We start from the raw sequence: 14,621 nt of genomic DNA, 5'->3' as shown, positions 1-14,621 counted from the left end.
CTTTGTAGAGGCAGATAATGTATAATAAACTCGTAATTTCAAAAGTCTATTAAGCAGCAACACATTATTACACAAAAATTCGCCCAACCATCATTTCTTTTATAGTTATTCATTGTCATTCCGTCTCTTTAAAAGTGTTTTACTTTACAAAGATATCTAGCCTCCATAACCCCTAAATGGTGTATGTCTTCTATGTTTAAAATATCGCGAAGATCATCAACGTTATCGTCCATTCCTTCAATGTTGAATGGACAAGTCGAATATTTCACCACGATTATATTACTGCAGACAGTAAATACCACGAAAATAAACTGCTCACTCGTTTTTTTTCCCGCTACACGTTGCTATACAACGCTTATACAAGGGTCCTGGTCTGTATAAGCAATTCAATGAATAACTATAACAGATGTATACACAGGAGGTTTATACACAGTTTATTAGTAATGAATTTCACATAAACGGTGTATTTAAACCTTATACAAAAGTTATACACCGTTTATTAGTAAGATGGTAAAAAGAGACCACGTGTGAAAAATGTTTCAGACGAACATCGGAATGCGCCAGCGTATCTGTTTCCAATGTTTACATTGCACGAAAAAAAACTATCCACTGCCAAGTACAAGGAGACGTGGTGTGTGACGAATTTGTAAGTAATTTAGGAGAGGATTCTAGTGATGCAAGAGACAACAAATCTTCCCATCTACAGGGAATCGAGCCTATTGCAAGTTCAGATTAATGAAATACCTGTCACGTAAGTAGGCCTACCTGCTCATTTTCCTGGAAAATATATTTCATATCAGTGATAATGTATTTTTATCATCTCAGGCAAAGCAGCTATATCTGTAAATTTACATGTTCATATTTGCGTAAAGACCACGTGGACCTCGGGGAGTGATACGAAATGTTTGTTTATGCCTACGTTACTCTTTCGATGGAAGGAATTTTAGTTCATTTCATTTGTTTTCAAAATGAGCCTTCCTAAAATGAGGGTGCGGGCATTATTCGACGGCGGAGATTATTCGGGTTATCGTTCTACGTTGCGATTTTATTTGACGTAAATAAATATCACACGAGAACACGTTCACTTCCTTGTCTAAACTACTTTATTTACCCTGTACGTCACAACACACAACTATACACAGTAGCAAATGACACTATATACAACACTCAATAGCGGAGTACCCTGAAGTCGATTCTGACAAGTACAGATATCAACAACACTGACGTGCGCACTATAACATACTCTCTCTTGAATTCCCCGCCTCACTCACTTGAGTCCAATGATCTCACTCCACCTCGGAGCCCTACAGTCACTCCCAGTCCATCACTTGCCTGAGTCCCAAGAACCAAGATCTGCGAACTTAGAACTGAGAACTGCCTTCACTGACTGACAGCTCGATATTTATACTCCTCGATCAACCATCTAGAATGATTGACTTCTGGAGGAGTTCTTACAACACTCTAATGAAACACACTCGAAACACCGATCGACCAGCTAGTCGAATGGGTACTCGAATGTTCTTTTCCTATTTAATAACACACATGGAAATATCTACCACATGCGTAATGTCTCCACATGTATCTGGATAATAAAACCTTACAGTAAGTTTCCAGAACCCTTCATATACACCAATTATAGTACAATAAGTCTAACATACGAACATTATGGAATTTTCTACCGCTTTCGACTCTATAGATTTTTAGGTTATACAGAATACGTATATGAGGTTATACAATTTTATACTACATATTTACAGAGGAAGCATATACTAGTCATGTTTAACACTTAATAAAAGATAATTTAGCATTAAATAAACTATAATTAAAATATATTAAACATAATAATTGAAGGTTTTACACCAATTACGATGTCGTACCTACGACAGGGTAAATACGGTATATGTTTCGTAACTTCCCCAAGCTAGAAGTTCAAGGTCCACCTAACACAGTCTTCCTAACGGGTGAGCACTGGTAATGATGGATAAATTCAAGCACCTGGATTTGGTTATTGCTACCGATACCATGATCGATGATAACACGAAGCACCGCATCAATCTTGGATGGACGAAATGGAGTTTGCTGACGGGTGTCTTGTGCAACAGGCAAATGCCTATAAAGCTGAAAGGCAAGATATATAAAACTGTCATCAGACTTACCCTCATTTACAGCTCTGAATGCTGAGCAAGGCAGAAGAAGCACGATCAACAAACGCATGTCATGGAGATGCGGATGCTGTGATGGTCAGTGGGTGTCACTGTCTGACCGAATGCGCAATGAGCACTTGCGAGGATCATTTAATACTACCCCTATCAGTAAGAAACTGGAGGAGCGGCAGTTACGCTGGTACATAGAGATAAGATCATCACATACAGAAAGCTCCTGACATTGAGGAATCACGGAGAGGACATCCTAGAGCACTGTGGTGGAGAAAAGCCAAAAAGACTTTGAAGAGAAACAGCATTCCAGTGTGCAGACATCAAACCGAAGAAAATGCTCTCGGAGGATCAAAAGAGCCTACCGAGTAATACTCAGGAGTGTCCGTTATGGACACAAAGATGGCCAGGAAAGAGTAAGCATGAAAAGTAAAAAAGTTCTTCTTGCAACTTCTGTTTACCTGCTAGTTCTTTGCTTTTTTTTTTTACGATGAAAACTCATTTGCTATAAACAAAGAAATCGTATATGGCCTTAAAATGGTTATAAATAAATACTGCAACCTTTACCCAAGTATCCCATCAAGTAAGAATTGGGGAGATTGAAAAATGAAAATCCTGTAATTTCAACATACGTTTGTATCCAAGCACAAGCCTTTTATTGGCAACTTCTTAATGCATTTGTATATGAATAATCATCTCTTAGTGCTTCATAAACTCGATACAATGCATGCACAACGAGGTCATGTGCTTTAGATTACAGTACAAAGGTTTCAGATTAACATGCAAGATGCTTGGTCCGTAAGTACTAGCCATACTCTATCAGGTTACAGTAGGTGTACAAGAGGGAGGGGAAAGAAAGGGAGGAGTTGTAGAAGACAGGTGGTCTAATGTTCTAAGGGGAAGGAGATTGCAGGCCAAGGGCTCTATTCAGGATCAGAATTCAGGACAGGTGTCTGTGCGAAATCGGTACGAGTCACTCCAGGTAGAACAACAGAGGGAAGATGAGGGACAGGGAACTGTTGCTGAGATGCGTGGAAGTAGGAGGAAGGGAAAAGGTAGGAAAGGGAAATGTAGAGTAGAGGATAGGAAAAGACAGGTGGAACAGGGTCATGGGAAGGAGAAAAGGGAGGAGGAAGTAGCTTCTTCAGCTATCAGGAAAGATAGGGCTGACCAGGAGGGGAGGGGATCAAATGAGGTGGGTAGGGTTGAGGCTCTGGTCATGGGGGATTCCATCGTTAGACACGTGGGGAAAGTGTGTGGAGGAAAGGGAACCAGGGTAGAATGTTATCCAGGAATTAGGTTGAGGCAGATGTTGAAGAAAGTAGAAGAGAGGGAGGAGGGGAAGGAGAAGGTGGTAGTGTTTCACGTTGGTACCAACAACGTAAGGCAAGCTGATATAAATACCAACATAGTTGGAGATGTGTGGGATCTGGTAAATGCAGCACGGGTGAAGTTTAAGAAAGCGGAGATTGTTATTAGTGGAATACTGTGTAGGAGGGATACTGACTGGAGGGTGATTGGGGATTTAAATGAGACTATGGAGTGGGTATGTGGGAAACTGGGAGTGAAATTTCTAGATCCTAATGGGTGGGTAGGAGATAGGGATCTGCGCTCGGATGGCCTTCATTTAAACCGCAGTGGTACGTATAAGTTAGGAAATTTGTTTGGAAGGGTAATAGGGAGGTATTTTCAGGGAAACGGGATGGCCTAGGGAGCGGTGATAAGGGAACAGGGAACTGGAAATCAAGTAGGGATGACATAAAATTGTTAGTGCTGAACTGTAGAAGTATTGTAAAGAAAGGAATAGAATTAAGTAATTTAATAGATATATATTTACCAGATATTGTAATAGGAGTTGAATCATGGCTGAGAAATGATATAATGGATGCAGAAATTTTCTCACGGCACTGGAGTGTGTATCGTAGAGATAGGATAGGAAAGGTGGGAGGGGGAGTTTTCATTCTGGTGAAAGAAGAATTTGTAAGCTACGAAAAAGTTAAAGATGAGACACATGAAATTCTAGGTGTAAGGCTCATTTCTAAAGATAATAGGCAACTTGATATATTTGGAGTGTACAGATCGGGAAAGGGTAGCACTGATGCGGATTCGGAATTATTTGATAGGATAGTCAGCTATGTGGGAAACGACATGGAAAGAAATGTGATTGTAGCGGGAGATCTGAATTTGCCAGATGTAAATTGGGAAGGAAATGCGAACGACAGGAAGCATGACCAACAAATGGCAAATAAGTTAATATGGGAAGGACAGCTGATTCAGAAAGTGATGGAACCAACCAGAGGGAAAAATATCCTGGATGTCGTGCTGATAAAACCAGATGAGCTCTATAGGGAAACTGAAGTAATAGATGGTATTAGTGATCATGAGGCTGTGTTTGTGGTAGTTAAAAATAAATGCGATAGAAAGGAAGGTCTTAAAAGTAGGACTGTTAGGCAGTACCATATGGCTGATAAAGCAGGCATGAGGCAGTTTCTAAAAAGTAACTATGATCGGTGGAAAACGGTAAATAAAAATGTAAACAAACTCTGGGATGGGTTTAAAGAAATTGTTGAGGAATGCGAAAACAGGTTTGTACCTTTAAGGGTGGTAAGGAATGGTAAAGACCCACCTTATTATAATAGAGAAATAAAGAGACTAAGGAGGTGCAGACTGGAAAGAAATAGAGTTAGAAATGGCTGTGGAAGTAAGGAGAAATTGAAGGAACTTACTAGAAAATTGAATCTAGCAAAGAAGGCAGCTAAGGATAACATGATGGCAAGCATAATTGGCATTCATACAAATTTTAGTGAAAAATGGAAGGGTATGTATAGGTATTTTAAGGCAGAAACAGGTTCCAAGAAGGACATTCCAGGAATAATTAATGAACAAGGGCAGTGTGTATGTGAGGATCTTCAAAAGGCAGAAGTATTCAGTCAGCAGTATGTAAAGATTGTTGGTTACAAGGATAATGTCGAGATAGAGGAAGAGACTAAGGCCAAAGAAGTAATAAAATTTACATATGATAACAATGACATTTACAATAAGATACAAAAGTTGAAAACTAGAAAAGCGGCTGGAATTGATCAGATTTCTGGGGATATACTAAAGACAATGGGTTGGAATGTAGTACCATATCTGAAGTACTTATTTGATTATTGTTTGGTCGAAGGAGCTATACCAGATGAATGGAGAGTTGCTATAGTAGCCCCTGTGTATAAAGGAAAGGGTGATAGACATAAAGCTGAAAATTACAGGCCAGTAAGTTTGACATGCATTGTATGTAAGCTTTGGGAAGGCATTCTTTCTGATTATATTAGACATGTTTGTGAAATTAATAACTGGTTCGATAGAAGGCAATTCGGTTTTAGGAAAGGTTATTCCACTGAAGCTCAACTTGTAGGATTCCAGCAAGATATAGCAGATATCTTGGATTCTGGAGGTCAAATGGACTGTATCGCGATTGACATGTCTAAAGCATTTGATAGGGTGGATCATGGGAGACTACTGGCAAAAATGAGTGCAATTGGACTAGACAAAAGAGTGACTGAATGGGTTGCTATATTTCTAGAAAATAGATCTCAGAGAGTTAGCGTAGGTGAAGCTTTGTCTGACCCTGTAATAGTTGAGAGGGGAGTTCCTGAGGGCAGTGTTATCGGACCTTTATGTTTTCTTATATATATAAATGATATGAGTAAAGGAGTGGAATCGGAGGTAAGGCTTTTTGCGGATGATGTTATTCTCTATAGATGATAAATAAGTTACAAGATTGTGAGCAACTGCAACGTGACCTCGAAAATGTTGTGAGATGGACAGCAGGCAATGGTATGTTGATAAACGGGGCTAAAAGTCAGGTTGTGAGTTTCACAAATAGGAAACGTCCTCTCAGTTTTAATTACTGCGTTGATGGGGTGAAAGTTCCTTTTGGGGATCATTGTAAGTATCTAGGTGTTAATATAAGGAAAGATCTTCACTGGGGTAATCACATAAATGGGATTGTAAATAAAGGGTACCGATCTCTACACATGGTTATGAGGGTGTTTAGGGGTTGTAGTAAGGATGTAAAGGAGAGTGCATATAAGTCTCTGGTAAGACCCCAACTAGAGTATGGTTCCAGTGTATGGGACCCTCACCAGGATTACCTGATTCAAGAACTGGAAAAAATCCAAAGAAAAGCAGCTCGATTTGTTCTGGGTGATTTCCGACAAAAGAGTAGCGTTACAAAAATGTTGCAATGTTTGGGTTGGGAAGAACTGAGAGAAAGAAGAAGAGCTGCTCAACTAAGTGGTATGTTCCGAGCTGTCAGCGGAGAGATGGCGTGGAATGACATTAGTAGACGAATAGGTTTGAATGGCGTTTATAAAAGTAGGAAAGATCACGATATGAAGATAAAGTTGGAATTCAAGAGGACAAACTGGGGCAAATATTCATTTATAGGAAGGGGAGTTAGGGATTGGAATAACTTACCAAGGGAGATGTTCAATAAATTTCCAATTTCTTTGAAATCATTTCGGAAAAGGCTAGGAAAGCAACAGATAGGGAATCTGCCACCTGGGCGACTGCCCTAAATGCAGATCAGTATTGATTGATTGATATCATATTGTATTCCTTCAGGCCATTATACGACACATGCATCATTGAAACTTAGCATCACACTGGCATTGTTTGATTAATTCAGAAAGTACATTTCCAACAGCATGGGTTTCACTTGTGTCCATTCAGGGGTGCTACTAAACTATTTAGAACATACCTGGTTTGCCTATCACTGGTTTCATTCAGTAAAAAAAATATACTGTACTGGATTTTCAGCTATTACTTGTCTGATCAGTTGTAATTTTTCTTCATGGAAAGGCTGAGGACATGATTTTTGTAAGGTGCTCTGATCTGAAACAGACTTCTCAGTATATTTCTGCAACTAAGTTTTCATAATAGGGTTGTGAAGCTTGGAAAGAGGAATACCACATGCAACAAATGTCTTTGCTGTTTCGGTCAAATAAATAATTATTTCTTGAATTTGAAGAAACCATTGCCTCACCAATTAATTGTCGCACTTCACCTTTACTGTACGTGGTTCCTTATTCTTCACGTGTTTTTTGCTAGCTATATGCTGCATAACACAATTACACTGGCGTTTTTCATCAGTTGTTATTGATATATTGCAAACGTACCTCAGAACAGACCCGTCGCTCTGAATACCATCTGCACTAAACTGTTCAGCAATATTACAGTACATATTTTCCCGGTGTTCACTTTCTGTTTCGGCACATTTGATACTGATACTGGCAACACAAGAAAATGGTAGACACCACACACAATCAAAGTGTTTTCTGAACCGTTGCCTACGTAATACTAACAAGGCCGGCAGATAAGCAGCTGACGGTGGGTGACAAGGTAACAGTTCAAATCACTTATTAGGTTCGCACTTAAGCTCCCGAATAGCGCAGTATAGTGCAGTATGATCCTTGTGGTGAATTGAGAACCAAGCTTTACAGATGAAACCTTCTCCATTTCCTGGCCTTTATAGTAACATTCGGTTTTCCTTGTTTTATTTCTTTAGGAATAAAATGTGACAAAGAAGCAAAAAAATATTAATAATAAAAGATACAAAAAGGTGCTTGCATTGAGAAAAGATACAAAGAAAGGTGCAAACAAAACACAGTTAGGGGTGTTCATTTGATATTTTCTTTGCAAGGCAAGCTAATTTGGACATTTTGACAGAAAAAAAATACCTTTATATACTTTGTCCTTTAAAATACCCTGCAAGTAAAAGTCACAAGGCATTAGACAAGAATATGGTCTGGCCATAAGTATGTGTTAATTGTTCATCCCCCAAACGTTTTCTGTACTGAAGTACATGATCATGCTGTATAAGCTGAAGCTCCACATTACTGGGAGTACACAAATGTCCTTTCAACTTCAGTCAGTAGTGGAAAATACTGGTTCAGGATCAACTCAACGTAACAGTCAAAATCTTCGGTCTGTTGAAACAAAATCCAACTCTATACATCTTGTAGCACTAATGACGCATTGAAGATCAATTCTGGGGATGTGGAAAGGAGTTCCATGTTTTCACAAGACTTTGTGCATTTGCCTGACCATTCAAGTGAAACCATGTGCAGTTTATAAAAAATAAAAACAATAGAAGGTTCAAACTGCAATTCTTCTCTGCCACAAGAAACCAACTGTAACAGTATATTCTGGTGGTAGGATCTCTTCTGCTTAAATTTTGCATTACAGTCATAAGTGGTTAAAATGTCCCTCTCTAGCAAGTTTCTCTGATTATTATGACAATGTTACAAAGTCCCAGTCCACGTCTTATTAAATACACTTATTTACTTACTCTTCGGCGCTATAACCCATGCAGGGCCTTGGCCTCTCTGACAATTGTAGCCCAATCTTCACAAACTTTAGCACGCTTCCTCCACCTTCTTATTCCCATAAATTCTCCTCCACATATACATATCATATTTCCATTTTCATCTTCCATTTCCTTGCACGGGTTGTTTACCATTATCATCAGTCCGGTTATTGTTGTCTTTGAGTTTCGTAACAATTTATTTTTCCAATATGGAGTTGTTAGCCCCATGAAGAACCCCCAACCTGGAGGACCAGGGTATCCGTCTTAGCCTGACCAATCACCTTTGACGTTGGGAGACCCTGCCAGGAGCTTACGCTCCCGCCCGCATAGCCTTCAGGATCACTTAGGCACACAAGCTCCCACATCACGACAAAATGAAGATACCAGCGTGGGAGTTGTTAAATACTCACAAAAGATAATAATGTCATTGCTTTTACGCCCCACTAACTACTTCTGACGCTTTCTTGAGACGCCAAGGTACCGGAATCTTGTCCTGCACGAGATCTTTTATGTGCCAGTAAATCTACTGATACGAGGTTGACGTATTTGAGCACCTTCAAATACCACACAACTGAGCCAGTATCGAACCTGCCAAGTTGGGGTCAGCCACTCAACCCGGCACACACCAAAGAAACCTGGATAGTGCATTTATGCCACTCTTTAGTATGTTTGTAACTCTTGCTATAAGGAATTTAAATTACTGTTCCCGACCACATTACGTGTGCGGTGTACCAGTCACAATTGGCCTGAGAAGGACTTGGCAGAGAACTTAATAACTGCTTGGATGTTGTCATCGATTTTTGAGAACTTCTTGCAATTACTTGATGCCAGAATGGGAGTGTGGCAGAGGAAAATCATATTGTTTACTGACCGATGTGCTGCACACCCAACTGATACATCTTATTTGAGAAAATGTATGTGTAGCGTTTCTTCCCGCGAACAGTACAAGCCATCTCCAACTGCTGGATCAGGGCACCATCTGGTGTTTGAAGCAAAAATATAGAAAGATGTTCTTGCAGAAAAGGCTGGCTTAACTAATATCTTAACATCTTGTAGTGTATTGAATAGGTTGAGTTAAAATAAATTTCTTATATTATTATAAATTAAGATTCTTTCAATACAGAAAAACGATTTTCATTACTTGTAATAAAATTCTTCAATGTTTTTTAGCGCTTCTCGACATACTACGATTTTTATCCAACATTCCAAGATGTCTTTATCTATACTGCCTCCAATTCGACTACGTATTTTCATCCTAATTTTAAATATTGAGCTTCAACTTCACCAAATACTGTATCTTTTAACTGTATCATTCTTATCCTGTGAAGCCTTGGTTTTGATAATCTGTTCCCCAGGCGTGATACACATTGTTCAAGCTTTTTATCAAAAAGATCCATTTCAGTTCATTTTTAAAAAAACAATGTGAACCAATTACTTTTAGATAAACGTTTTAATTTTTCAAAGAGATTTTAGTATATGTATCTATTTTATTAAATATTTTTTTGTCTGTAATAATTATGCAACCACAGTATCAACACCTGTAAGTGTTCATCAATACGTTTTATGTAAATTGTTAAGATTCCTCAGACCAGTGTGTGTTTTAAGATTGAATGAGGCTGATGATGCCCAATAAATAGTGGGCGAAACATGTACCTTTAAAATTGTGGTAATTTCTATGTGTATTATTTTTGACCACACAATAGTGGAATAAACTGTATTGAATAGGTGGTATTAAAATTACTCCTTGTGTAAACTTTGTGATTAGCTATTTTCAATACAGTTAATGACGAGAATAATGGTTTGTAATATACCACTTATTCGAGCAACTCGTCCCCTTTCTCCTAAAATCTTCCCAGCCCAAACTTTGCAACTTTTTTGTACCGCTACTCTTTTGTTGGAAACCACCCAGAACAAATGCTCCACACAGTGAAAATAAAGAAGAGAATTCAGAACAATTCCTTGCAGAAGTGGAAAAATACAAAGAAGAAAAGGAAGTAATTATAATGGGAAATCTGAATGCACAGGTGGGAAGAGAAAAATAGGAAACACATGGTTCAGGAAGAAAAATAGCCAGAAGATAGGGAGACAGAAGAACGTAAACGGTGATTTATTTTATTACTAGAAAACAGAACATCTGAAAGATCTTATGGATATTACAGCTATGCCTGAGGAAGCCTTTGGGGGTGACCATAGAGCAGTGATAGCATTTTAAAATGAACATTAAGATGATGAGAGTTCTTCTTGTTTCCGAATTTGGCCGCCTATGGACCGCATTGAACTTAAGGCTTTCTCTTCTTCTTCTTCTCCTCCTACTCCTCCCAGAACCTCTTAATTCTTTCACTTCTGATCTTCCTTTCTTTCTCAGATATGACCAGTTTGGGTCTACATTTTGGTGGTTTCTCCTGGAATGTTTTGATGCTGTCCACTCGACTTCTAAATTCTTTTCTGTTGTGAACCATATCCACTGTAAGTCCACTTTCTATTGCATCTCTTTTTACCTCTGCCACCCACTTCGACGAAGCTTTTACCCAGTGATGTACTTGAATATTTTCTTAGTTAGCCGTTTCTCATCCATTCTTTCTAGATGCCCATAGAATTTTAGCCTTCGCTTTCGCATGGTGACAGTGAGTTTTTCGGTGTATTTATAGAGGTCATCATTTTTTCTATTCCTCCACTCCCCACCAGCATTTTTCTGTGGTCCTAAAATTTTCCTTAAGATTTTCCTCTCCTCTTTTTCGAGATCTTGAAGCTCACCTTTTTTATTCATTGTCAGGCTCTCTGAAGCATAGAGACCCTCTGGCTTTACCACTGAGCTGTAGTGTCTAAGTTTTGCCTTGTAAGATATTGCTCTTTTGTTGTATCTGTCTTTTTAATTTTTAATACAAGTAATCTAAGTCTGTTTTCCCTGTATTTCTCCTGGGATATTCCCGTTTTCCCTGCATTAAATTCAGTGGGACAAGGTATATAAAAGTGACGCTCAAGTATGTTTATCATCCTCTGGAATCATCATCTTGAAACACGTTTTGCATGAACACTTACAAGGGCATAAAGAACGTGAAATAAATGTATCATAAGTCAAACAAGCAAAAACCTTATCATAAAGTGCCAATCTGTGAAGCAGTTATCAGTAATCCCATCATACACAGCCACTACAACCAATGAAAATGACTACACTGCTCACAGCAAACCGTCAGTCAATCACTCTTCAAACTAACAACTGTGTTTATCAGGTACCTTATTCTTGAAATTGGTGTGAGTGAGCATGCCAGTTTCTAAGCATGCTCGTAACAGAAACATATGGATTAGAGTTCAGAAACTCAGGAATAAGTTCCCAGTTTCTTTAGCAAATGTGTCATTCAAATGCATATGGTGGGCAACTAGTGCGCATAGCAACAAGCACGCACCAATGACACATTCCATTCTTTGTAAATTCTTTTCTGTGATCATTTCACTTCTCTATAACAATTTCTCTTAACAGTGAGCTGAAATGTGCAATAATTATGGGCAGTCCATAATAGTTAGCACCTCTACGTTACGTACATTACATGGGTAGATTTAGAACACTGAGCATTTTAAAATGAACATTAAGATGATGAGAGTTATTGTCTTTCTAATTTATAATACACACCTAAAAAAAAAAAAAAAGATTGCTACCACCAGGAAGGTCTCTTTGTTTGCTTTCACCTCAGCCAACGATCTTCCAAGCACGTTCTTCCCAGCTTCCATGATTCCATCTGCAGCCTCTTCCCAGCTGTAATTTTTTTGCCCTTGCTCTAGGGTAGAAATGATAATGGTTGAACTTCATTCAAGAAGCTATTACAACAGTTGTTTTCTTGCAATCCCCACCATTTCATTTTAGGCATCCCAATATTAGGTCTTACTTTGATACTTTGATTTCAGCATGGCAGGCAATCAGCCGATGTGTTGCTATAGCCTCTCCAGGGAAGACCTTGCACTGCTTTATCTCCCTCAGATCTCCTCCTACACAGCAGGTAATCAACTTTAGAGGCATTTCTTCTGCTTGCGAAGTGATCCGATGGTTTAACTTTTTCTCAAAGAAGGCGTTGACAACTGCCATATCAAAAGCCATAACCAAGTCGAAAATATCTTCACTAGCTACATTTCTGTGCCCCACTCGTGCCTTCCTAGGGCTCTTTCCACTCCTTTGTTTACATTGCCATCATGGCCATTAAGGTCATCACCAATAATAAGTCATTCCTCATCTTTTTATTGGTGGTGACCTTAATGGCCATGATGGCAATGTAAACTGAGGCAATACTATTTATGAAAAAATCCACACCTTCCCCACTCACCAAAACTTTTACAGCTGTAGGTGTCAGAGAATTGCTGGTAACTCCAATTAACATTCCAGACATTCCAGTCCCCAAATAACATGTTTCCAGAAAGAAAGAAAGAAAGAAAAAAAGAAGGCAAGTGTAGGCTTGTACTTGTGTAGGCATCTAAACTCCAGCTTCAAAACCATTTTCACTACCAGTTACTCTATTAGCAAAGTAATAACGTGTTGAAATGGTTTATTTAATCATTTATATTAGCTACTTTTTTTGCTAGGGGCTTTACGTCGCACCGACACAGATAGGTCTTACGGCGACGATATATATTAGCTACTAGTTCAGACGTAATTCCATAAAATAATATAACGTGACAAAATGACCTAAATAGACAACTTCAAAATATGACCAAACAAATTCCCCAAAATCAAAGAAAATATCCTTAAATTAAAAAACTGCAAAAAATAAAAAGGATATACAGTATTAGTATCAGGGTGTCTTGAACAGAGTTTAATTAATTAATTAATTAATTAATTTATTTATTTATTGGAGCACTGCACCAGACCACTCAGTACAAAGATGATACGTCATCAACATCCGGGCCCTGGACTAGTGAAGAGTTACTTTTATCTGTCCGAGCTACTTAGTTTTGATTCCAAGCCCTTGTTCAAAGGCCGAGTTGTCCGGAACAAAACTGACTTTTTCTTAGAATGATCTGTGAGGTGTTCTCAGAGAGATATTTGATATGCAGGCCACAAGGTACCCAGGTTCAGGAAATCATTAAGGGTTAGCAAAGTTCACAAGAACTACAGTGATTTGGGTTCTATGAATAGTAAACGAGAACACTTGAAATAACTTACCTTTGTTGAAAATCTTGCAACTTTTCCAGTTTTGGTACCTATAAAAATGGTTCCCCAGTTTTGATCCATACACTGAACCGGACTTCGAACATTCACAGCTTTGTTGATTAGAGCACCAGTCTAAATAACAAAATTGAAAGAATGTGTTCCATGAGACGCATCTGGGTAGACTTATTCTAAAACTACTTAATATAAACAAACAGTGAGGAAGAGCTTAAATATATCTGCTAAACTTCACATATCAACTAAAGTTTGGATTAATAAAGATTTGGCTATAATGGCTTTTCACAGTAAACCCATAATTGTTTTTAGATGAACTGTTCAAGAAATAAGCACATTCCTCTGCAGCACAACCATTTTTTGATAGAATACATAATATTAAAAAAAATCAATCTCTGTTCTATGTACGAAGGGAGTTCAATATATAAGGTGGCACCTTTTTTTTTTTTTTTAAAGCAGGTTGGTTTTATTGACGATTCAAATACAGCACATTATTCCCCAATCCTTTTACTACAATACCCTATTTTTCAACATAAAATCCGTTCAATGCTATGGCTTTACGTCACTGTAATGTGACGGCCTGTATGCCTGCATGGTACCACTCGACTGGTTGATGTCAGAGCCAACGTCATGCTGCATCCAACTTCCCCATCATCCACGTAGTGCAGCCTTTCTTGGGCCAAACAGATGGAAGTCAGAAGGCGAGAAATCCAGGCTGTAGGGTGGATGAGGAAGAACAGTCCAGATTAGAGAGGTTTGCTCGACCTTGCTGTGATGATGAAACACGCCTCGCCCGACTCACCGTGCTCTTGTCCATAAACATTCTGCACGAGCCTATGAATATCAGTGATGCCCTGGTTTTCTGCCAGAAGAGACTCAATAACTTATCTCTGTTTGGTATGCACCTCTATTACAGAAGCTATTTTGAAGGCTAGGTATAGTGCTGCCACCTATCAGAAATTAATGA

General features: G+C 38.6%; 1 protein-coding gene across 1 annotated transcript in view; it reads right to left on the bottom strand.

Moving 5' to 3' along the window:
• The window catches only part of LOC136861303 (uncharacterized), a 116,008-nt gene that overhangs the window by 82,819 nt on the left and 18,568 nt on the right, over positions 1-14,621 (bottom strand). The window contains exon 3 of the mRNA XM_067138813.2: positions 13,655-13,774. Coding sequence (XP_066994914.2) covers positions 13,655-13,774 — 120 coding nt within the window. The remainder of the gene's footprint in view (positions 1-13,654; positions 13,775-14,621) is intronic.

This window comes from Anabrus simplex, chromosome 1 (assembly GCF_040414725.1).
Source record: "Anabrus simplex isolate iqAnaSimp1 chromosome 1, ASM4041472v1, whole genome shotgun sequence".
In the NCBI taxonomy this organism is placed as follows: Eukaryota; Metazoa; Arthropoda; class Insecta; order Orthoptera; family Tettigoniidae; genus Anabrus; species Anabrus simplex.
The sequence above is the reverse complement of the archived record's forward strand: the minus strand, read 5'-3'. Positions and strand labels throughout refer to the sequence as shown.